The sequence below is a fragment of the Haemorhous mexicanus genome, chromosome 1 (genome assembly GCF_027477595.1).
Source record: "Haemorhous mexicanus isolate bHaeMex1 chromosome 1, bHaeMex1.pri, whole genome shotgun sequence".
In the NCBI taxonomy this organism is placed as follows: Eukaryota; Metazoa; Chordata; class Aves; order Passeriformes; family Fringillidae; genus Haemorhous; species Haemorhous mexicanus.
The window spans coordinates 115,982,065-116,008,425 of NC_082341.1; the positions used below are offsets into that span (position 1 = coordinate 115,982,065).

General features: G+C 40.6%; 1 protein-coding gene across 11 annotated transcripts in view; it reads left to right on the forward strand.

Moving 5' to 3' along the window:
- DTNA (dystrobrevin alpha) overlaps window positions 1-26,361 on the forward strand; it is a 223,238-nt gene that overhangs the window by 143,298 nt on the left and 53,579 nt on the right. For all 11 annotated transcript variants that reach the window (XM_059860149.1, XM_059860118.1, XM_059860159.1 and 8 more), the window contains 4 exons: window positions 11,162-11,375; window positions 18,463-18,548; window positions 20,047-20,201; window positions 24,358-24,463. In XM_059860149.1, coding sequence (XP_059716132.1) covers window positions 11,162-11,375; window positions 18,463-18,548; window positions 20,047-20,201; window positions 24,358-24,463 — 561 coding nt within the window. The remainder of the gene's footprint in view (window positions 1-11,161; window positions 11,376-18,462; window positions 18,549-20,046; window positions 20,202-24,357; window positions 24,464-26,361) is intronic.

Below are 26,361 nucleotides of genomic sequence, written 5' to 3' on the forward strand. Positions count from 1 at the left end.
GTCTCGGGACTCTAGCTGGTCAGAGTGACCCCGAGATACGTCAGAAAGTCTCTTGTCCCAGCCCGGCGGTCGAAGGAGACAGAGCTCTTCAGTTCTCGGTCTCAAGGTTGTTTATTGTATCTTATCTATAAAATTTTTTCTCTTGGCATGCTGAAGTCCGCTCAGCAGGACAGTCAGAGGCACTCTGCTTGCTCTCGGGTTGGTGGTTTTTTTAATACTAAAAACTACGTGTACAATATTTACAATTACTTTCTAATACTTATCACCTATGTTAGTCAGTGAGCTTCTATTCTAAAACAATCTAAAAGCGCCAACATCACCCAGAAGATGGAGGCTAAGAAGAAGAAGGTGAAAGGCTGGAGACACCCAGATCCTTCCATCTTGCCTCCTGAACTCTTATTCTAAAAACTTTCAAAAATCTATTTTTCACTTTGTGGCAAACGAATTATTATTTTACTTATACTTTTGTGGCTTGCAGATCTTCATATAAGGTTGGTAATTTGCTCCGTGGGTCATAATTAAAACTACAGGTGTCTTGGTCTCTGTGTTAGGGTCTCTGAGCTTCTTGGCAGGGGTCTTGGCAATCTAGGACAGCTAGAGGAATGAATGTCTTGAATTCCAACACTCTGGAAACATTTTTTGAAAGTCTCTGTTATTCAGTTGCTGTATTCACTCTCAGGTTTACCAGATCTATATTTTACAAACTGACCTGACAACTCGAATGTAAGGCAGGCTGACCTTTTTAAAGAGAAATGAGAAAGCTGTTGTGTATTGTACATATCTGTTGACCAAGTCTTGTTACCTCGTGAGTTCTTCAGCTATTTGAGAGCTGACACTTGCAAAGCCCTTCTGTAGGAACTAATAAGTCAGACTGAGGCCTGATCACACAGTGCTTCAAATAAAGCCTTTCTCATTAGAGTAGTTCTGTAGTGGGATCACAAGAATAATAGAGGCACACAGTCTAGAAATACCATTGTATTCAAGTGACAGAAAGTTTCTGACTATGGAGTACATGTAGCAATAGGTCTGCTGTTTGCACATTGGTCTTTAATTCATAAATACATTTAACTCTTAAAATAAGAAAATTATATGTAATCAGTGGATTTAAGCTATTGTTGACTTCTTAGCAACAGGGCAGAGTTTTACTTCTTTCCTTGTTATCAAAATACTAAGAAGCTTAGAGTTATATATTTTATTATTTCATTTTATATCTGTCATACTTCGTTCACCATTTCAAACAAATTATTTCAAAGCATGTTTTTAAAAAAGGAAACACTTTGCCAGCATCTGGGTGACAAGTGGATGACAACAGTTTCCCAGCCCAGCGCTCAGGGTGGATCACCCGCTGTTCCCTTTTGCAGAATTGACTGTCATTAGTGCTGCTCCTTGGAGAGACTGATGGCTTCTGCCACCCACAGAGAACTCCTCAGTCTTAGGTTAAAGAGAGGTAAGACAAGATGGTCAGGAACTGACAGCAGGGGAAGAAGGAACTTCTGTTGTAAATTAAATTACTGTATAACAGAAAAAATTTACTGGAGATCTTTACACACTCATACACCTTGGTGGATTTGTCAGGTACCATATTGAAAGTGAAAAGACCACATTTCAGTGTATTGTTAGCCTATCGATTACTCTTTATTATTAGCACTTGATCAAAGTTCTGTAGTGATCAGAATCCCAGGAGGTTTTAGGATAACTTGTTTTACCTCCTGGGCACAACACAGGTAGAGTATAATAAGATGCCTCTCCAAGCAGGCAGATAGGGGAACCTTTAAAACTTTCTCTAAATTTTCAGTGCCTCGGTTGTACACGTTGTGTTCTGCAGATTTCCAAACAACCAGCAGCCAGGTTTGACAGCCACTCAGGAATGTGTTCTGTGCAGATGGCTGGCATGTGCACAGACAAGCCAGCTCCTGAAGGCTGGGACATTGCTTGTCCCATAGGGCATCACTGGGACAGGTGATCTGTGTGAATCCAGAGAGTCCAAATGCAGCTGACTTACTCCATGTGCACACTGGTTCAGGGAAAAGCTGCTTCTGTTGGCTGGTCTAAATGTTTAGCTCCTAACCTGGGCACTCCTCACCATTGGGATGGGCAGGTAGAAGTGGATAGCCTTTTTCCTGCTTCCTGCTGAGCCAGTGCATACCACACAGGTGTGCAGTCTCACAGCACAGGCAGAAAAGTGTGGAGGAGGAGGAGGAGGAGGAATGCATGCAGCTGACAAGAGGTTAAATGGAACCATGGCCTCCCTCTGAAATCAGTCTTCAAGGGAAAGCTGAAGGGAATACCTGAGTACACACAGTGCTGTGAAGGCCTGCAGTACACCTCACACAAAACCTCTTGAGGATGTGGAGGACTCTTTCTCAAACATTTAAGAGGCCTCAGGGTAGGTTCTGTGGTTTTTTATTTACCACATGTGCTAGAGAAGGCCCTTGGAGCACAGCTTACTTAAGTAATGATTTTAGAGAAAAGTCAGTGAGGCAGCACTGACTCCTTTCCAGTGAGAGTTACTGTGGTTTTGCAGTATAGGTTCATGATCACAGAATCAATGAAGTTGGCAGGACCTTCTGGAGAGAACAGGGTCAGCTACCGCAGGTTTTTTTCCTGTTCAGGTTTGATTATTTTCAAGGATATAATCCACAGCCTTTGTGGGCAATATCACACAGTTCTAAAATCCTCACAGGAAAAATCTTTTTCTTATGTTTAAATGCTTTCCTGTATTTTAATTTGTGCCTGTTTCCCTCAGTCCTTTCACTGTCTGAGAAGAGTGTGGCTCCATGTTCTCTGCTCCCTTGCACTGGATCATAGAATCATAAAATGTCTTGGGTTAAAAGGGACTTTAAAGATCATCTAGTTCTAACCCCCTTCCATGGGCAGAGATGCCTTCCTCTAGACCAGGTTGCTCAAATTCCCAATCCATGGGGATGACCCATCCTCATCCTGGCCTTGAACACTTCCAGGGATGGGTCATCCACAGCTTCTCCGAGCAGCCTGTTCCAGTGCTTCACCAACCTTACAGTGAGGAGTTTCTTCTTAATATCAGATATTTGGGCCGTGAGCAGTCTGGGTGTGCCAGTCTGTGTAGAGTGACAGCTGTCACCAGATGTACCCTGCCAAAGAGTACCTCAATTTAGCCCTGAGCAGAAGCAACACCCTGGTACATTTTCTTTTTCATGTAATTTGGTGTCCAGACAGTGTAAAAAACTGCAAGCCTTCATCGCTGGCGCTTGGATCTGCATAGTAGTGGGATGTGCAGGTAAAGCTTTCAGTGATCACTCTACAGCTGACTGATTTGAGGGGCAGCTTGGCCACCAGCAGGTGTAGTTTAGAGGAAAAATATGCCTCAGTCAGTCCTCTGCTACCTGCCTGGCAGCAGGAGAGAGGGATCCAAACAGAAAATGTGAATAACTTCCCAGGCCTTCTTAGCAATGACCATGACAAATGGCCCCAATACCCTCATTTGTGATGGGTTCATAGATTCTAATGAAAAAAAAAAAAAAAAAAAGAATCATCTAGCACATTTTATATATTCTTAGGATTGCTAGACAAGGAAGCATAAATCTTTCCCTTTTAATGAAATCCACCTGAAATACCTGACATACAGTCAAGTGCCATTGATTTCAAATGACAGTACAAGTATGCTTAAACTCAAGCATGTGTGTAAGAGCTTTGCTGGACTACAGTCTTCATGAAATGTATAGTAAAATTTTGGAAAGAATTTAAACCAATATTTCATTTAAAATTTCTTCTTGTATTCACCAACAAAGGAAAATATATCAAGGAGAATTTTTGGTCCTAACTATCGCTTGGACATGTCACTTATATTTACTTAGACCTACTATATGTTAAATAAATTTGAATTGATTGTTAAAGACCTGATTTAGTGACTTCCTGTATTTGATTAAATGTAATCTCTTCTTCCATGTTCATTTAGTAATAAATGGAGAGATAACTTTGTAAAGTTCATCATTAGGGTGTAATACAAAAAAATTAAATAGGGCAGATGAGGATTTTTGTATAAATAGATCCATTTAATGGTAGAAAAGCTTAAGCACACAGACTGTTTTTAAATTTTTAAATTTTTTTACTACTTAGAAGATAAAGTTTGCTACAGTTTTTTCTCTTTTGTATTTGCTTAGGGCAACATCATTTCTTGACAGCTGATGTTTGAAGTAATCTGCCTCCTTTGAGATTAGTGATATATCCAAGATTATCTATATCTCAGAGCCTTTCCGTAATTATAAATTGCATGATGGAGAGAAAAACTCATTTTTCACTGCATAAGTAAATATTAATTTCATTGCTTTGAGTTGAAAAAAAGAAATGTAGTCCATCTCTTCTCTTTCATTTTTCCTATTAAGATACTGTATCTACAAAACAGAAAATTACTTATTGCAAATAAATTCAAGTTACTAGTTACAAAAAATTAAAAGTACATTGTTTTTTTGAAGATGAAGAATGAAGAGCCTAGAAAGGAAAGAGGGAGGAAAGAGGGAGGCTAAAGATCAGTAAAACAGACATATGTGTGTTTACTAAGTAACCTAAGATTGCTAAATTGCGTTTTCTCTGAATGTACCCAGGGTATATCTCTTCCACAAATTGACCTGTTGACAGTGTTGTAGATGAAGGAATTCTGCACTGTAACTACTAATTGCTCACTTTCATTATAAAAGTAGTAAAATATAAAAGGAAAAGGTATTCTGAACACAGGTAAAGGCACAAGAGCAGGATGTAAAACTTGAAGGCATCTGAAAACTTTTTAGTGTGAGGAAAACACAAAACTCCTTTCAAACTTAGCCAACCATCTTCATCCCCCTTGCATCCTGCAGGGAGAGACTGATCAGTTCTGTCTCAGTGCGCTGGCAACAGGCACTCTCTAAATGTTGCTTTAACAGCTGAAGAAGTCCATTGAAGGAAATAACATTTGCTATTTGGAGTGTATTTTCATTCATTAATCTCAATTCTCTGCAGTTCAGTGCAGGTCTCCTCAAAGAGCGCATTTTTTGGTAATGATTGCTGTGGAGTGAATGGCAGCTATCTGTAATGCTCCTCATCTGTGTCGTCCCACTTCTGTCTGGACACTGAACTTTATTTACATTCACTCATCACTGTCTGTTACTGAGCACGCTCAGTTGTGAAACCTTCTATGATGCTGTTCAAATATTACATAAAAAGCTAAATTAGCAGGCAGCGTTCGCCATAGAAGATGCAATAACGCAGAGCTTTAGCTTAGCTGTGACTTCAAAGATCACTTAACAGAAAATCTAAAGGGAAACAGTTTAGCAATTGCTTGTGGAGATGATCTACATTTTTTTCAGACACCAGGAAAATGAGACATCTACACCTGGGTAGCTGTGTTGTTTACAGAGTGTGAGGCCTTTCTGAAGGGTCCATGAATGTTGGCTCGGCTTCATGATTTTTGATAACCTTATACCACACGGGCACTAGATACAAGCAGCTTTTACTCCTACTGCATAGTGATCATCTGCTGGCACTGAAGGAACAACTGACAGATTTCTCTAGTTCTCCAAATCTGTTTCCAAAGGGGCATCTTTCACATGCTGAGGCATAATTCACTTTTCAGTGGGGAATGTGGGCAAGGCAACAAAAGCAGCAACAGTAATTAGAAGCTAAAAACAAACCTTTGGAGATATAATCTGTTGAGGGAATTCAAGGCAGATTTTAGGAGAGAGAAAGCTCTCCTGCATTTATATGCTGCTTTGTTACTCTGCAAACTCTTCTTGTAAGCATCATGTAGCATGTAGAAATCAGATTTGGGGTTTATTGCACTACGTGTTGTGCAAACAAAGGAGATATTCCTTCTTCAGTGAGATTAAAACAGTCTCAGGGATGGATAAATAAATAAATGAGCATAACAGGTATTATGGAAAATGGGTAGAAGAGAAGATGAGGAATGTAAGCTTATGCAAAGTTTGCAAGGTTGACATTCTGTTATTACGTTGAACAGAATACAGATACCACCTTAGCAATAGGCATCGATTTCTATTAGTACAAATGAGTGAAGCTTGCAGAGTCCCGTGTTTTACTTCCCTTTTGCCAATACTGACAATTTGACTTGGCAGCATGATATAATATGTAAAAGTTTGCTTACTGTATGAGTAACCTTAAAAAATAATAGAATTCATGGTGATCAGTAGGGCACTACACCTGGATGTAATCTGCACAAGGTCAAACGATGCAATGTAAAAGGTAGTGACTAAGACATGATCTGGTAGCTGTTCTTACAGATTGAAGTATTTATTATTCATATTTTATATGAAACCTGAATTATTCTAGGTCATGAAGTAGTCAGACTAGAAAATAAACCTTTTCTTAATGTTTAAGGAGGAAGATGTGGGATTCAACTCAGTCAGCTTCACCAGCTCTGAAGTTACGTGTCTCATGCAAACATGGTGCTTTAGGCTTTGTCTGTAGTCAGTGAAGAAATATGGGCAGATTCAAAGCACTGCTCATCCCACCTGTCTCCCAACAGATGCTTTAAGGTGCTTTTTTCTTTCACTGACATGAGAGGGACCCCTGGTCACCAGTCAACAGTAGACACTTAGTTTTTTACATTTAATTTAGCTACATGAGTCTTGTCCATGACAACTGACTTGAGTAAAGGTCAGAGACTTCAGTCATCTGTACAGCAGCCTAACAAAATGTCCTTGTGATTCTGAGCTAGACATTTGAGTAGGTATTTTCAAAATCAGTAGTTCTTGTTAAATGCCTGGCTCATGTCCATCTTCCATCTCCTCCTCCATGAAATATTGCTTTCCAGCCTCTTATATATATGTACAATTAATTAATAAAATGCAAAATAAAATAGTGCAGTATGATTGTTGTTTATCCAGCTTCAAGTGGAACCAACGTGTCTCTAGAGAAAAGAAGAAAAGCCTGAGTAAAATTATTTATAGCACAAATACACAGCAGTTTCTTGAGACTAATATTTCATAATGGGTAGGGAACTCTTACAGCTGTGTAATTTCCAATAAGTCATTTTCTTATTCTTGTGCGCTACCTTTCTGGCATACCAATGAACATCAGGAGAGCTTATGAGCCTTTCAGGTTGGAGTTAACAATAAAACGAGTAATTTTCTCTCAGATGTGTTTAGTATACTGCTGTTATTAGTCCCATGTCTGCTAGCCTCTGGACATTTTCTTTCCCAAGACCATCATCAAAACTATCTCTGGATATGACTATGTTATGAGAAATATAATATCAGTAGGAAAACAAAATAACAAAAAAACCTACATTAAAAACTGACAGCCACACAGTATCTGTACTAGATCATGTGAAGAATAAAGACACCAACCCCCATTTCAGCCTTCTTCATAGTGCCAGTTTTTTTCCTCCATATTCAAGAATTTTCCACTCCTAGGCTACAGCAATTAAAGTTTAATTACAGCATGAAATTCTCACTCTTAGGGAGTCTGGGTATGTGGTTCTTCCTCCCTGGGTAACCTTTTATCGAGGTTAGGGAACTCATCACAGTTTCCAATGACTGCAGAAGTGAACATGTATGGTCAAAACTATTTCTGCTCAGGCTGCTTGAAAGGCACCCCAGCAGTTCTGATGACCTGGTTTGTTACCCTTCAAATTGCCCTTTTCCACTTTCATGCTTTTTTCTGCTACCACACTCATGCACTCTGAGATAAACAGCCTGTCCCTGTTTATTCTTTTCCCACCAGCTCTAATGTTGCTGATTTTACATCCTTATTCAGCATTTATAATAAGGTTGTCCTAGGATTTTGTGCCTTGGACTGTAGTGCTGGTACCCCTGTTTGTCCTGTTTCTTGGATTGCTCTCTTGTTAATGTAGCCTCAAGTCAAGGTGAGCGTCTGCATAGGGCATTATTCTTTCTTTTGCAATTTGTTATGCCTGGTAACTTCTCACATTATCTTTCTGTAGTTCATGTTTGATGATTTTCACACATAGCCAGAAGCCAGCTTGGCGAAACTGCTAATGGAAACACCTTCTTCATCTTCTTGGTCTGAATGACCAGACACAGCCCCCATGGCCAGCAGCAGCCTGCATGGCTATGGACCTTGAGGGAAACAATCCCCCTTCACTTTTTGCTTTCTGCCTGTCCTTCCCTCTTCTACCACCACAAAATACATGCACGTGGTCCAGCCTGTTCCCTGCATCTTCTGGCATGTTGCTCTGTATTTTTGGTACTTTCCTTGGCTGCCTTATGTGGTGGAATGCTCATTAACCCTTCTCTCCTGGAGCAGACAATGGCCTTCTTTCTGATGACCTCCTCCATTCTCTGGCCTCCAAGCCATGTGGAGAAGCTGCCCAGAAAGAGTCAGTTATTATGTGCCAGCTGTCTTCCTGGACATCATTCATCTTCCATTTGTCCAGATTACCTCTGTGACAGTGAAAACTGATTGAGTGGGAATGGGAATGACTGCATTAAAAGGATCTGAGACCTATGCCAGACTCTTTATGGGGAAGTTGCTCCTCTACCAGCCAGAAAACAAACAGAAGAGTTCAGAGGTTGTGTACTCCACCCACCCAGCTGTAGTGGGTTGGCTCTGGTTTTATGCCAGACACCCACCAAAGCAGCTACATCACTCCCCTCTGCAGCTGGTCAAGGGAGAGAAAATATAACAAAGGGTTGAGATAAGGGCAGAGAGAGATCACCCACCAAATAACATCGCAGGGAAAACAGATTCGAACTAGAGATATTAATTGAATTTATTACTAACAAAATCAGAGCAGGATAATGAGAAGTAAAATAAAACATTAAAAACACCTTTCCCCCACCCTCCCTCCTCCCCCTCAGTGGCACAGGGAGACAGAGAAGGGGGATTATGGCCAGTTCATTAGAGGTTGTTTCTGCTGCTGCTCAGGGAGAGGAGTCCTTCCCCTGCTCCAACCTAGGGTTCCTCCCACAGGAGACAGTTCTCCATGAACTTCTCCATCCTGTGGACACCATTCCTCTACAAACTGCTGCAGTACAGGTCACTCTTTCACAGGATGCAGTCCTTCAAGGACATGCTGCTCCAGCATGTGTCCCCCACAGAGTCACAAGTCCTTTGAGGACACTGCTCCATCGTGGGTTCCTCTCTCCATAGGTTTGCAAATCCCTGCCAGGACCCTTCTCCAGCACGGGACTCCCACAGACTCACAGCTTCCTCTCAGGCATCCACCTGCTCTGGTGTGAGCTCCTCCAGGTGCTGCAGGTGGATCTCTAAATCCCCCTGGACATCCATGGGTTGCAGGGGCACAGCTGCATCACCATGGGCTGCACCACAGGCTGCAGGGGAACCTCAGCTCTGGTGCCTGGAGCACCTCCTCCCTTTTCTTCTCCTCTGACCTTGATATTTGCAGAGTTGTTGTTCTCACATATTCTCACCCTGCTGTTCTTTGGCATTAATTACAACTGTGCAAAGCCCTTTTTTTAATTCTTCCGAAATATTTTATCCCGGAGGCATTACCACTGTTTCTGGATGGTGCAGACTTGGCCAGCAGTGGGTCCATCCTGGAGCTGGCTGACACTGGCTCTGCCAAACATGGGGAAACTTGTGGCAGCTTCTCACAGAAGCCACCCCTGTAGGCCCCTCCTACTAAAACCTGGCCGTGCAAACATCAGCTTAATTCAGGGTAACATTTTAAAGACAACTTGCCAGCATACAAGTTTGCCTATAGAATAATGTTTAATTAAGTTTTAATACAAAGATAAAATAAATACTTTGGTGTCACAATGGAACTGTATGTTGTAGGTTTTCAGAGTCATTTGCTAGGGAACAGCAAGAAGTGGAAAAGTGCTTTGTCTAGTCCCTAAAGTAATTGCTGCTACTGCTACCACTCATCTGTATGGAGTATCTTCCTCTTTGGGCTTACACATGTGCTAGCAGGGTGTTGGAGGCTATTTATTCCTGAGGCAAAAGAAGGGAAACCCAATCATAGGGCAAAATTCTAGACTAAATAAAATGACTGCATCTCGTTTCATCATCCATTTACTATCAGCTTACATTTCCCTGCCTTCAGACCATCATGTCACATTGCAGTCTGAGACAGCACCTGCAAACCAATCACATAAAAATATAATGAGGAGGATTATAATTAAGTTTCTCTATCTACAAAAATAAGGATCTCCTTCCACATACAGGTGGCTTTTGATACATCATAAGACATATCACCATGCTGTGTAATGAGAACTGTGCAGTAGTTTGTCTGGTGAAAAAAAGAGAATTTGCCCCCTGAGCCTCCTGATTTATTTTTTATTGACACTTTAGTAGGACAGTAGGTAATATTAAGATAGAGGGATGAACCTTTGAGTTCAGGTTTGAACTAAATCCAATTTTTAAATTACTGTAGGGGTTTCTTTATTTTTGGCACAGTGCACCTCTTCTGGAAATGGCAGTCCACAGCAAACCAATCATACTGCCACAATAACAGTGCTCTGCAAACAAGATTTCTGTTTGGGTACAATGTGAAGGGTGAGCAGAGACTGTCCTTTAAGCTGTCCTTGTAGGTAAAAACAGGCCACATCAAATTCAGTTTAGACCAGGATTTCATCAAAGAGAGAGATTTAACAAATCATTTGGCAAATATATTTAGAAGACATAAAATACGACTTTCAGATCACTTCATTATGTGTTATTTGTTTAAATGTACCCTGACTCAATTACAATTCTGTTTCTGTAAAATATTTTTCTTTCCATACAAATTGCTGAAAAGAATTTTCAAAATATCAGTATGTGATAAGCACTTAGTATTTGTAGGATCTTCTGAAAAGCCCATCTGCTATGCAAATTAATATCTAAGAGTAATTTCTGAATGGGGATTCATAAAGGCATGGTTCAGAAAAACAATTAGCATATGTTTACCTTTCAGTGATTTCTGTAAAATACAGACTTTTATTTGAATACTTCATACAATGAAGAATGATTTCCCAAACTGAGGTTGTATTCATTACAGCTAGTAATATCACTATATTGTTTGCTTATTAACAGATTTGAATTTTATTTGCTCATTCCTCCACCAGATTCAATGTACGCTGGTGGAAAACGCATTAATTCATTTAATTATTCATGAAGCATGTTGTACATCGTTGTGTTATTCCCCACCCCATGGGAGGAGGTGACTATTTTTCTCAGTTGCTTTCAGGAGCACATTTCCCCATCTGAGTCTTTCTGTCCTGTCCCCTAGTGCACCTGGTGGACATCTGGAATGTGATCGAAGCCTTGCGGGAGAACGCCCTGAACAACCTGGACCCCAGCATCGAACTGAACGTGGCTCGCCTGGAGGCTGTGATTTCAACCATCTTCTACCAGCTCAACAAACGGATGCCCACCACCCACCAGATCAACGTGGAGCAGTCCATCAGCTTGCTGCTCAACTTCCTGCTAGCGGCCTTTGATCCGTAAGTCTGCCTTTCCTCCCGCCTCTCCCAACTGCTGAAAGGATTTGACTTCCTCCAGAAATATCTCTCGAAATCAATTGAGCAGGCTCAATTCTGTCCCAAATAATGAGCATGTGAATAGTGCTAACTAGGGAGATAACCTAAATTAAGGGCCTCTGCTTTCCTCTCTTTCGAGCCAAATTCAGCACAACTGTGTTTTCATCCAGCTACTCAGACTTGTTCCAGTTTATATCAAAGAAGAATTATCTACAGAAACAAATTCACATGCGCTCCTAATTTGGCTTGTTGTTTATTGACACACCAGTGGCTGACACCACTGCAATGCCTCTGCAGCAGTGCCATGGGTTAATAGCTCATTATTTTGAAAGAGCTCATTTCCCTGCAAGTTCTTGCAGCTGTAAGCAATTTTTTTTTCTGGCTCATGCCAGTGCAGCATGATTTTGAGACCATGACAGAAATAGGATTAAAGACCTGGAGGTGATGAAATTCATGTTGTTTATTACTGCATGGGACTCATATTACAAAAAGAACAAGTTTTAGATAGAGCAAACCACTTACATTAATGAGTATTCTGTGTATATCTATTGCAATTTCTGAATACGTACTTGGCAACCTGTACTGCAATATTTGCAGTCCTCAAAACTGAGTTATTGGAGAACAGTGTTAAAGTCTGACAGGTGCAGATGTTGCCACTTTATGGCTTATTTTTTGAAAATTCACCAGCAGAAAACACTGGCCATTAAACATTAAGACAAGGATGCTTCCCCTCTCTGTTGCCAGTTCTCTCTCTCGCTGCCCTGGTACTGGGTGTCACTGAGCACCTCTCAGTGCCAGACCAGCCAGTGGCTCAGTCGCCATGGCAACGGGGAGAAAAAGTAGGTGTTCCACATGAGAAGGCTGCACTCAACCTCTCCTCCTGGCCCTCTGAGAGGAAGAAAAGCCAATCCATTGTGAAATCATAGCCTTCAGGAATATTTTCCTCCCCTCAAGGGCAATAAAAGAAGGAGCAGGCATTTTAATTCATACCATTGTGGCTGTGACAAACACACTAAAGGATGCTGGAAATGACCAGATGCATTTATTGCTGTATGCCACAAGTGAACTGCTTCCTGGCTGGCAAACATATAGAAAGACCCTGGTCTGTGGAAGCAAGACCTGTGGTACTGTGCTTGTTTTGTAGCTCACTGTAAAGGGATAAAGATCTCAGCTACACAACACCGCTGTTTGCAGCATAATGGAGTAGAGGAATTTATTCCCCTGGAGGGAATCAGAGAATGTTTTTAAGGGGGCAAGGGTTTGTCTTCCCTGAAAACATGCCATGTGCGATGGTTCATGATCTGTTTCTGAGCTCCTATCAGGCCCCCCAGGGTAAGGAAGCTGTGGCCCTCACTCCATTTCTCAAGCAGCAGCTCAGTCTGTTGTGCTGCCTCTGAGTGTAGTGCATGGACTGCACTTCCCAGAAGGGCAGAGACCCCCAAGGAATCCCTAGGAAGAGGCTCCCAGCTCTGAGGTCAGAGACAGGGACTAGCTGCCTGTCACTCCATATTAAATAGAGCAAACATATTAGATGAGGTTCATGTGCAACCTGAAATACCTAAGTTCAAGTTTCGTGTGTCAGCTAGGTCTCTCTGTACTGTAATGGAAGTCTAGACACCTGTCACAAATAAAGACATACCAGTTAAGCATCTGATTCTCAAAATGTGCCCTACACTTTAGTTTGACTCATATCATTGAAGTTTTGTGTTGGATATTAGTTTAACAACCACTGGTGGTTCAAGTTTCCTGGTTTCTGGGAAACAGAGGGAGGGAGGTGGCTCTGCATCCTGCAGGGACAGTGTGAGAGCTGCTGGGGTCTAACCAGAGCTGCTGTCTCTGCTTCCCGTGTTGCTCCTTTCTCTCCCCTCCAGTGCAGCAGAAAGGTCATTCTCTGCTGAAAGTTAGAAGCTGGTGGAAGGAGAAGCAAGGTCTTTTCTTGTGGTCTCATGTTCAGAGAGAAGCAATGCTTTGCAGGCTATCCAGAGGGACTCAGCAGGGCCGGAGAAGTGGGCCCATGGGAATCTCCTCATGAGGTTCAACAAGACCAAGTGCAAGGTGCTGCAGATCCAGAGAAGGTGGTGCAGCTTTTCATGTCCCATTTGGAATCTAAAGAAAGTGGAGAAATGGAGTCTTCGACCTACTGTATATGAAAGGACCACAAGGGACAAGTCCTTTCATGTTTTAAAGTCTAATAAGCCTGCCACTGTCTCATTTATTTAGGTCTAGTTAGTATATGTGTTGCTCTTTGTGTACTGTACTGGCTGAAGATCCTCCAAACTTTAAACAGAGCCTCTTCTTTCTTTTATAGCCTGCTGAAAACCTGGCAGGTTTCTCTGCCCTCTGGCAAGGAGTATTTCCTTAGGCCTGCAATACAGATGTCTTCTCAGGAGCTAAAACTTGGCTAGCAGAACACAAAAGGACCACAGTGTGCTGCCATGGCATGTGGGCCAACTTAGCCAGTGCCGGTGCTGAGCTTACATCCCATTTTTTTATGGGCTTTTTATGGCCTTGGGGATTCATTAGGCCCACAGATATTTCTCTGCTGCTCAACCCTGAAAGGAGAAAAAGTGGGGGAAAATTACAGTGTATAGAATTTCATGTGAGACTGAATGGGATATTCCTTCGTGCTGCTAAAAGTGAACTTAAGTACAACCTTAAAAACTGCAAGCCAACAAATTCAAAATTCACAAACAGAAATACTTCTCCAATTAATTTATCATTAGTGTGTGGAAGTCAGCATCATGTGATAGATGATCCTGACGGGCCAAAACCAGTGAGCAGAATGAAGTGGTCAGGCTTTAAAATAATCTAGACAGAAACATGTCTGATCTATGTTTTTAACCACAGGTTAAAATTAGGCAATAGCTTTTGCTTCAAGGCCTAAGGTGATTAACTGGCTGTATGAAACAATAGCACACTTCCTTCACTGGCACACCAAGTACTATGTGAAAAGTTGACAAGTACAAACCTCTCTGAAAAATTCCTCCCAGGCTGGTGTCAAAGCCTAGGCAGCAAGGTAGAATGTCAGCCTCATTCAGTCGAGCTGTTCTCCAAAAAACTCACTTTAAACAGAGTGTGAAATATTCTGTGCTAGGTCATCTCCAGCTATTCCTGCTGCGAAGTTTAACTGATAAGAAAATAGGTGAATTTTCTGTTCCTTGATGTGCACTGTCCTATGAATGGAGTTGTGAGCTCTGGGCTATGAAACAGACCCTGCCTGGCTCGGGGCAGGGCTTGACTTTTACAGAGAAATGAGGAAATATTCGTGCCCCTGTTTAATCAAATGAATATTTGAACTGTACTGATTTCAGTACATAAAGATGATCAATATCCATTTTGGAAATACAACTTCTTGCTCATTCATCTGTTCAGAGCAGTAAAGTGTTTAATTCCCTCTCTTCTCCACCTTTGCTACTCATTGAAAGCCACAGAGGCATTGACAAAGGAAGTCCAGCAAAAAAAAGTGCATTTCAGAGATTTGGACATTATGCATTTGCTGTCCTACATGAAAGAATCTTGCTAAATGTCAATAAAATTTCATCTCTAAAACCTTGTTTTGAAAATGGGAATTTGTAATTACAGCCTCTGACATTTCAGAATTGACTGCCTTGATTATGCTGGGTAGTAACCAATAACTGAGGAACTTTTCTTACTTTTGCAAAAGTTACCTTAAAGTATTGGGGGAGCACCACTTAAGCATCATTAGTGAGAAAAAAGGTATTTTCTCAATGTCCTTTTCATGGAACACATTTGCTGTTTCTAAAGATGTGATGCTATTTCTTGATGGCTTTCCCCACCATATGGCTGTCTCAGTGTGGCTGTTGCTAGAGATCCTGACAAATGACAGTGTCATCTATTTGGTACCACTCTCCTTGGTGACCCAACAGGCAAAGTCAGGCCCTGGAGCTTCACTCAGCCTTGTATAGTGGATTTTGCCAGGCAGTCTGGGGGGTTTCCCTGCTCTGGTGTCTAAAAGCATGTATAATTTTTTGTCCTTTTTTCCCAGTGGGGAACAGAGATAACCTTCAACCCTGGCCATTATTCCCATTCCTAAGTACTCCATCCTCTATTGTTGTTAAGTGCACATCAGCTTCAAGGTTTGCTTTAGACATCATTTATGCTTCTTGCTGAAGAGTAACCTCAGTAAGAGAGTTGCAATATAAAATCAAAATATTTGCTGTCCTCTCCTGTTTCCACTAGTAAACTGTATTTTTCTTCGCATTAGCCAGCCCAAAGCTGTTTTCAGGGAGCCCAAGATCTTCCTGCTGCTATGAGCCACTGCTTCAGCATTTGCTTTTGCAAAGGAAACCCTGTGAGGCCCCAGTGCTGCCAGTCAGGGTCATATGTAGTGCTTAGACACAGCTTAGGGCACTTCTGGATATCCAAATGATATTGGCAACTCTTAGGCCCCATTACCCTGTCTGTTCATCAGTCATATGTATTTAAATATGCATGTGTGTATATGCACACACACAACACACAGAGACATATATATTTGGAGGGCAAATTGGGTTTATACTGGCTCTTGTGATGCTTTTGGGAATACAGATGACCGATAGAAAATACAGTGTCAAAACAAATCAACTCAAATGGAGAGATTGAAGAGATAAATGATATCTTTTCTTTTTCTGTTCCTCTCTTCCATAACCATTTGAGTACGGGAAAAGCCAATGGCTCTAGGGTGGAAAGCTGAAGCCAAGTTGATATGTGTCTGCCATGCAAAAATATAATCCTGTTAGTAAATGTAACTAAACCTCCCGGGAAAAATAATCTAAATCTGAAGCACTTCCACATTTTTTTAATCTCTAAATCTTCCATTGCTTCTTCATAATGCCATTGCTTCTACTTAGCTTTTTTTTTTTTTTAAGATAACAACTCTTTTAAAGGCAGATGGAAACCTCATGATGAAACAGTGCAGAAAAATTCCTAAGGGTCTAAAGGGCAGCATGCACAAAAAGAATACAAAGGGACCACGTTCTCAGCCATAGCAGTGCTAAGTCTGGTTTAAACAAATCAGAATCCAATCAACAAAGAATGGAAGTACAGAAGCCTGGAAATTCCTATGCTGTGATTTTAATCTTATGAAGCCAGTCAAAGGGAACTCATGTAATGAAAAAGTGTGCACGAAAGTCAGCATTAGAGAATACAGTAAATATTTCTTTCTTAAATATTGACATAGTGAATTCGTTACTTTTTGCTTGTGTTTCTAGTTGATTGCCTGGCAAAAAGCAGAATTTTAAATGAGTGGAAAGGATAATTAGAATTTATATTTAGAATTATGGGTTACAGTGACATAGAACTAAATCTAATTCAATGAACTTTAAAGAATATTAGCTAGTCAAGCTTAGGCAACTGACTCATTTTCTAAAATCTTAGTGATTTAATGAAGGGAAGCATGTACCATGCATCAATGTACAGATGTGAGTACACCATTCATGTCTGTCTTACATGTATATCTGACTGCATTGTGTGGTTTGGGATTAGCAGAGAAAGAGGCACAGTCACAGGCTCACTGTCCTTGCAGAATCAGTTCATCTTTTAGTTCTGATCAGATGCAATTTTCTTCCTTAAAATTGTGAGTGACAATGAACAGGCTAATTTTAGAAATTTTGATGAAGATCTAAATTTCTATGTACTACTATTGCCAGTGCAGTTAGACCATCTTATGTAGGATGTGATTATATATGGAAATCCCTTATAAACATTGTGTTCCCTGGTAGAGTAGACTGAAGATCGCAGAAACTCCATTTCCAAAAAACTTACAGAAAACTTCATTATCTAGCCACATCATTAATCCTGTCAGAATTTAGAAGGAAACATGGCTGCCATTTTGGTAATCTCACAAATATTGGTTGTCTCTTTTTTAAAGCATGATGACATGTCCCCACTGATGTCATTAATTAATATCACTAATTCATGTGGGAAGCTGTGAAGTAATGCCAAGGAGTTTGGATGATGGATTGAAGTTGCTCTTGTGCAACTCTGGGTTCTTAGTGCCTTACAGTAAGATTCAGAAAATTCCAAGAAAAAACACGTTTTGCCATTTGGATATCGAGAGATTGACATTAAGAAGCAGATGAACTTAGGAGAGCATGTTCATTCTCACCTTTGGAAAGGGGCTGAACACTAAACTGGGGCTGATAGGTGTTTTAGGGGCTAAGTGTGCCATGCAGTGTGTGAGGTCATGTTTTACTTATGCAGCTCAAATAAACCAGGTGTTCTGTGATGGCAGGTGGATCATTGGGGACCATCATGGCTGTAAAAGGAGAATGAGGATAGTGAGAGGAATAATAAAGTTAAGCCATTGAATGCTTCAAGACAGTTGGGGGAAGAGCTGGCAATGTCCCTTTTTGCCCCAAGACAAGCTCTTGGGTGAATTTGGGGTTTATTAGCGTTTATGCATTGTAAATTGAAAGTAGAGAGCCAGGTATAGCCTCCCCTTTAACAAACCAGGGACAAAACTCTTCTCCATATCACAACATATGTCCTTCACTCATTCTGGATGCAGGCATATTCCCCATTTTTTGCAAAGTCCTTCTTCAAGGTTCCTGGGAGTCAGGTGTATCATTTTTAAAAGGCCATTGTCAGGACCTACTGACAGGTACAGATGAAGTTTGTGCGATGATGTGAGCCCTGTGTGCTTTTTCACTTTTATTCCCAGTGCTGATTTTTTCACTTACTTGGAATCTTCTATGTCCAAAAAATTCCCAAAGCACTTAGGATAGGGAAGCCATGAGTGTGATGGGTGTCTCCCAATGCTACTATATCACACATAGCAGTAATAATTATCACTGTAGTGTATAATGAGATAAACAGTTTAATACTGAGCTTCATATACATAATAAATCTGCTCTGAGATCTTTACAGAGCAGTGTGCTGATGTGTGTTCCCACAAAAGAAATCTTCTTTTTAAAGGACTTATTTCTCTGTATGTCAATCCACATATATATATTGTGCATTACAATAAGTGACGTCAGAAATGTGCATTTTAATTGAACGGATTCTCATAAAATGGACATGTAAAATACAACTACTTTCTACTTTTGAACAGGGAAGGACATGGTAAAATTTCCGTTTTTGCTGTCAAAATGGCTTTGGCAACTCTTTGTGGAGGAAAAATCATGGACAAATTAAGATGTAAGTGATATTTTTTACCCATTAAAAATTGTTACTGTTGAAGAATTAACAGTACAAGTAGAAAAGAGGAAATTAGGATAAACCACACTTTCTTGGCTGGGTTTGGGAGTTGCCCTATGTATATCTCTAAGTAAATCTCATTAAATGTTTGGTTGAACTTCATACTGAGGATTTTAAGAACAAATTGCATACATTGAGGTTCTTATTTTTTCTTTTTTTTTTTTTGCATTGGGGTTATTGAACTTGGAATACAAATAAGTGCCTCAACATCATGAAGCGTAATTTAGCCATTTCTTCTGATTATTTTTTAGTAACATCTATGTCTTTTCACACGTCGAAGATCAATGTATTTATGTACTATTTATATTTTATTCCATAGGGAATTCTTATGCCAAGTATTTTGGTGAACAGATTCTCAGTTTGTAGGATTTATTCCCAGTTCCCCAATAGCAAAGACATCATTTACTTGTAGCTGTAATGGAAGACTTTCTGTTTAGTCATATGATGTCAGGTCCAGAGCACCATTTTCCAGACTTTTTGACCCAAAACCTTCAGTTTCCACTGAGCCTTCTACCTGAGCCCAAGAAAACTGAGTTTACAAATTACAGTTGTTGAGAGTAGACAAGTAGAAATCCCAAGCACTGATTTAGTCTTCCAGATTTGGTGCCATTTTTTTAATGTATCATTTCTATGTAGAAACTCAAATACAGACTGAACTAAAGTTATAAATTATAAATTGAGCACCATTTGTTCCCTAAGCTGCTTTAAGAATAGGAACTGGGTCCATCCAGTGGAGGGCTGAAGTACAATGATGATTTTTTGGGTCAGCAGTCTCGGAGTCCTGTTGTCATAATTTCCCTTCCAGGTTCCTGGAAATGAAGCAGCTGACATGACAGCCTGAAAAACAATAAATGTTCCTTAGTCAGAGATCTCCTGCTAAGCAGAGGGTAATTTTAAACAAACGGAGAAGTAGGGGCTGACAAACTGACATCACTGCAATAATAAAAGTGTGATATTTTTATGCATAAGAAAGAGGGAAGTGTGAAAAATAACACATTGGCAAGACCTTCATTGCTTTTGTCCTGTCCAAGACAATAATAACTGACTTAATGAACCCATTGTCAAGATTTTGATTTGACATAGTAAACTGGCAGCAGGCAAAAAGCTGATGTAGCATATCTTGTCAAATCAGAGCCTTCTTATCTGATTGAATTACTGCCTCATGCCATGCATCAGACTTTGCTTAAAAATGACAACACACAAAGAAAAACAAATCAAGAATATTTTGGTATTAAAATCAGCTAGTTCTTATATTCTAAATAATTCTTCTTGTTTTCTATTAAAAGAGGTCAGAAATAAAGATGCAGTAATAATGGAGGTTTCCATAAGCCAAAGATGATTACTACTTCTCTTTCAAATCAGATGATACTGAACTCAGAGCAAATCTGTAGCTCACACTGAAGCTGCTGTGATCTTTCTTTCTCATTTTCCCCCTCAGATATTTTCTCCATGATTTCTGACTCCAGCGGGGTGATGGTTTATGGCAGGTACGACATGTTTCTGCGCGAGGTTCTCAAGCTGCCCACCGCTGTCTTCGAGGGGCCTTCCTTTGGTTACACTGAGCAGTCTGCAAAATCCTGTTTCTCACAGCAGGTAAATGAAGAGACACAGGTTCTCAATCACCCCTCTGAGCAGGCCAAGATTCTTCCTGTCTTACACATAGGTGCATATTTGTCCAGGAAACATAGGGCTGGATGAGGTGAAGGTCCACTCCACTGATTTCTGGTGTGTGAGTTTCTTGCCTTCAACAGGAAGCTGCTCTCCATAGGTTCCCCATAAAACCATGAAGAGAGAGGCTTAGTCAAAAAGTGATTCAGAGAAGGATCTTGAGTTACACATTCCTAAATTAGGGAACTTCCTAATTTAAGCACCAATTACATTTATACCTTTCTGTAATACAGTATTATATATATTTATACCCCAAGACATGCAGACCTCCATCCCACTTAGCTGGTGTTGGTATAAGCATACAGAACACTAACTTCTGCTTACAAAGTGGAAGTTCCACCAAAAAAAAATCAAACTTCAGGTTTTCCCAGTGATAGACATACAAGTTTAGGAGTGAGAAGAAAATAACCTTAAAACGTCTTTGTAAATGGGAATCAATATGTATTAGAAAATCCTTAGTCTCTTACCAATAACACCAGTGAGATAGGGTCAGGAAAACAATGAATTTATCCTGAAGAAAATACAAGATTTTTTTGCAACTCAGAAGACTCCATAGGTACACTGAGTACAGCACTGGCTTCAGCTAATACACAGCACTTCAGAAGCTTCCATAATTGTGGCTGGTTGTCCACTTCTCCAGTGGAGAAAGAGAATTCCTCTGGCTCTTGCCACACATCACACTGTATAATTCCATAAATATGTAGTAAGGGAATATGCTGAAACCTTGACAATGTTAGAAATAAAGTTGTGTTTTCCTTCTCTTTATCCTTTCATTTGCTAACTGAATACTGTTGAACAAGTAAGTTCAATGGAGCAGGAATAGTGTCATTTTCATGCAAAATAGAGTCTCATTTTTTGTATTCTCTCAGTTTCATTACTAATCAATAGGCACTCCAGTCAACCGAAAGGAGATGTTGAAATTCATTTATTGAGTCATCTCTCAATTCATTTTAAATGGTAATGTTTGCATATGTGAAGCTAGTCTTGTTTCACAGGGGGAGACTTAAAACAGCACTTCATCCTATGTCAAAGAATTTACATGGTAAAGTGACTTCTGGTAGTTTTGTGTTAAAATAATGCATGGGAACAGCGTATTCAAGCTTTGCATGTCGGTCATGCTGTTATTGTGGATGAAAAAAGGAATTTCTTTTCCTGAAAAAATGTAATTCGGGCCTCATTTTTTATCTCGGTAGCCATCAGAAATGGCACTTGCTTTGAGATTGCATCCAGCTGAGTGGACCAGATGCATTAAGGTACCTTTAGAAACAACATATCAAGCAGGCATTAGATGATTTTGTTTACAAGCTCCACTTAGAGCTAAGAAGAGTTAAGTCTCTGACTGATGTAGGTACACAGCAGGTTTACAAAGCTGCTGTTTTGCATCTGGAGGCAGCCAAGTACTCTTGTAAATCTAGTCTGATATTTCACTTAAATTGACTTTATATAGTTCTCATTACATCCTCACTAGGGATGAACCACAAGTCATTCTTTCTCTCTCTTATATTGCATGTAGCATTATCAGAAATTGACAGCTTGGAATAAGTTTGGCACTCTCACTCGTTCTCACAATGGGTCGCTTTTGCTTACCAGAAGCCTTTCAACCCCCTGATGTCTAGAGATTCTTCAATTTCAGGGAAATAAAAAATTCTGAGAATTATCTGGTCATGGTGTCGAATCCATTCAGTTTACATCTGAAAGGATTTTTCCTTTTGCAGAAATATTTTATTATTCCCAGTTCTACTGGTTTGCTTGATCACACCACGTATTTTCCTCTGCCTGTGAGCTACTGCTAGATTGAATGTCTGTTCAAAGTAGAAACAACAGTGTTTTCTCATCAGCAAATTTGTGGGGCAGAAATGCTGGAGCAAGTGACTTAATGTTTTACAATACAAATCTGTGGCCCAAAAAGAAGTTTTATCATCACCACTTTCCCCCATAGGTAGGATTGATGTGATGTTATACTGTATTTGGACTAAACAGTATTGTTATTATTGTAAAAAAAAACTTTAAAAAAACCACCAAACTAAAAAGATAGACACTAACTTCATTTTCTTAGCACTTGTCTAAGTGTTATTCCACAAACCTAGACTCCATCTGTGTGTAGTGTATATTTAGAAAACAGCTTTTGGTTTAAACTTTCCCAGCAGCTGAAAGAAAATTGCAGGAGGAAAATGTATGGAAATTGCTCTGACAGTGTCCTTTTAAGGGACACTGCTTTTTTTTCTAATCCATAAAATCAGTGATCACGAGAGCAGTTTGGCCATAAAGCCGTCGCTGGAGCTAAATTGCCTTATTTGGTGCCAGTCAGATTTTTAAGTTACAGCTGCTTTCAAAAGCCCACTGCATTGTGGAAGAGCTTTACTTGTCTCCTTATCTATTTGCTTGTGAGACTGGTTGTGTGTATCCCTTCAAGAGCAGAGGGACGATCTAAAGCTACTCAGCTCTGCATTATGGGGCACTGGAGGTCCCTTCTTTTCCTGGGCTTCCTTCCACCTTTTTTTCCCCTGTGCTCTCAAGTTCTGCTGCAGACAACAGAGACATTTGCTGGCAGCATTGGTCAGCAAAGCTGTGCCAAGCATCCACAGCAGAAAAAGAAATCCACATCTCCAAAAGAAAGATTTTTTTCTCTGAGCTGATGCTTACAGCGTTAGGATACCTATTTGGGAACTGCTTATCTGTTCTCCATGGCTGGGAAGATAATTCATACAACAAGCAGGTGGTAGTGTTTGACTGGACTTTCACACTGCAGTTCCTGTGGGGAAAGGCCGTACTCCAGTGAGATTTAGAGCTCATGTTCTGGCTATTTCTGTTCATTAAAGAATCAAGCCCATTTTCACAGTAGCCTGAGGTATTTTCTCCTATGGACAAACATTTTCATATCTTTCCAAATATCTTGCTGTGTTTCATCCCTGAGACTGTTGCAGTGAGATGTTTTCCATTGATCACTCACTGTATAAGAGAAATAACATTTTCATTTATACCTGGTGGTAATTGTGTATAAATGGAGCACAGATACTCCATCTGGAAATCTCAGCTCTGAAAAGAATTCCACAACATGCAGAGATGATACATGTCACTGCATAAGTGCTGCTTAGCTTCCTCATGGGGCAACCATAGTTCTTTAGCAAGTTAAAGCAGCAGCTTATGCAATCAGATATGAAAATTTAGCCATCCCTTTGGATATGGGGATACTACTTAAATATGTATGTCTATAAAATATATCTACATATATTCTCAGCAGGGCTCGATATTTTTGCATCTTAAATTTTATTTAAGGAAGGCTCAGTTGCTGATTGAAAAAACAAATGAACTAGGATTTGTGATTACTTTTTCCAGACACCTAAGAAATTTAAGGCTCTAGATTGCATTTTTAAAATCAACAGGGATATCTTAGAGTTTAAATCTCTTTGAAATTTAAAGGGGCATAAATCTCTGAGTGCTTAAAGGCGTGAAGAGTTCAGGAGCAGTTGCAGTCCCTGAGCATATGCAATCTTGACATCCCACAGTCAGAACTCACCCATAACTAGTTGCCATTGCTCCTTAGACAAGCAAAGTTTCTTAAATTATGGTAACAAATTGCCTGTGCTGGTCTCTCCTTATTCTATATTTCTTTCGAATTTGTGCTCCCTTGCCAGTATTTTCTCTCATTTTCTTTTTTCAAGTACCGTCAGCAGTGATTTTTCATTCGAAAATTGGTCATACACAGTGATAGCCCACATCCACTTGTACTTGTCACACGATACTCAAAACAGATGAGAGCATGCAGAGTTGAATATCACCCTTAACCACAAAGCATCTTCAGGCAGTGACTCTAGAAGAGAGTCTGGAAGTGAGTGGGAGCTGAGTGTCTCCAACCCAGCCTTGTGAGAATGACTTCTAGTCATCAGTTGTATCATTGTACCGACTAAAAATAGCCTGGAAAAGCTTTGCTAGTATCACTTGTTCTTTTTAGTAGATCAGGGCTACAGGCAAACAGTGTTTGAAACTTATTCCCAAGTGTTTCTGTAGAGACAAGATAAAATAATTTTGAGATGTCTAAGTACTGATTTTTTTGTGCATGTTTGTTTGCTTGTTTGAGCAGAAAAAAGTCACATTAAACACTTTCTTGGATACTCTCATGTCTGATCCCCCGCCACAGTGTCTAGTGTGGTTACCACTTCTGCATCGACTGGCAAATGTTGAAAATGGTAAGTAAGGAGGCGCTGCCAAAACACAGTTACAAGAATAAACTTTGGTGTGACGATTTTCACACTCTGTAGATGGTTTTGTAAAAGCTGCTGTATTGGGTTCATTGACTCCATGTGCTATTTTTACAGTGACTGGTAAATTATTTGAAGTCTGTTGGTCATTCAGCCAGGAACATGGCTTAAATTTTGCTGTGCTCAGGAAGTTAACCTGATTGTGTCTCCTTCTGTGCTCTGGATAAGCAAAGAGCAATAGGACTTCATCCATTCACACACTTATATTTGGTAAACTATCAAGACTACAACTTTTATTAGCTATGACATATGGCAGCAGAGAGGGAGCAGCTTGGCAGTTTCCGTTCATGCAGTATTCCTGGCAGGAGATGTCAGTGCAGTGCAAAACACCAGCCAAAAGGTCCTCAGGAAGGATCTACTCTTAAGTCTACACTGCCAGACCATATCCTCTGAAAAGGAAGTTCCCTGTGGATGGTGTGCATCCATTTTTGGTGATAGGAGGAAAAGGAGGAAAAGTTGTGTGTGCTCCTGTGCCAAACAAATCCCTCTTCCACTGAAAGGCACCAAGGTGGGTAAGGTGATGTTCCCAAGTCTTTTTTGGCTACAGAGCAAACTATCTATCCCACCTTCCTCAAGCTCTTTCATCCATCCCTGTCCCTCACCAGCTTCACAGTGTTTCCTAGCCTAGAGCAGAAACACTTCTTGCTGCAAAATTCTGGCAAGGAGTTAAACCCTTGACACAATCAGCACTGATCCAAATTTTCCCAGACTGAACCTTATGACAGAAAGGCAGAGGGTGCCTGGGAACAAGGGATGTTCAGTACCCTGTGGTAAATTTGGTACAGGCTGTAGCAAGGAAAGAGGAGCAGAAATAGCAGTATTGCCTGGAAGGTGCTTCCAAATATCTCAGTTAGCGCTTTAGTGTCCTCAGTGACTTGCTTCCTTGTCACTATCTGCTTTTGAACAGAGAAGAGGTCCCTCCAAGGGCCAGCTTTCCAAATCTAGGGATCCAAAGCTACGTGTTCAACCCCATATATAGGTACCTAAATGACACCACTTGTACAGATGAGACAGCTGTCATTAGGAGACAATAACGTGTCTAAGTACACTTTCATCCTTTCAGTAGTCATGCAGCTGAGTTTGACTTTTCCTCCAAGATACCTCACCTCAGCTGCTTAAAATGCAACAAAACATTCAGCTTCTCCCAGTGGTGCAGCTGCAGTGGATTTTCCCACATAAAAATTTCCTCTGTCATAGAATGGTGTGGATTGAAAGGGATCTTAAAGATCATGCATTTCCAACTTCATATGTTCCAGCAGGGACATCTTCCATTAGACCAGCTTGCTCAAACCCCCATCCAACCTGGCCTTGAACACTTGCAGGGATGGGTCATCCACTCCTTCTCCAGGCAACCCAATCCAGTGCCTCACCATCCTCACAGTAAAGATGTTCTTGCTAATACCTAATCTAAACCTACCTTCTTTCAGTGAACCCATTCCCCCTTGTCCTATCCCTATATGCCCTTGAAAAAAGTCCCTCTCCACCTCTCCTGTAGCCCCTTTAGATACTGGAAAGCTGCTCTAAGGACTCCCTGGAGCTTTCTCTTCTCCAGGCAGAACAGCTCTCAGCCTGTCTTCATAGGAGAGTCTGTATCTTCATGGCCCTCCTCTAAACTCTGTCATGTATTCTATTAGACACTGAACACTGAACACACACATTTTTTGCTGCTGTGAGCAGGAGTCATGGATACCAGCTCAGAAGTGAAGAAGGGTTTGGTGCCCAATGTAGGAAGTGTTGCCCATGGCTTAGCACAGGCTGCTGTATTTTCTCAGGTCAGAGCTGTCGGCAGCATCCAATGCTGCCGATTGCTTTAAACAAAGAAGGGA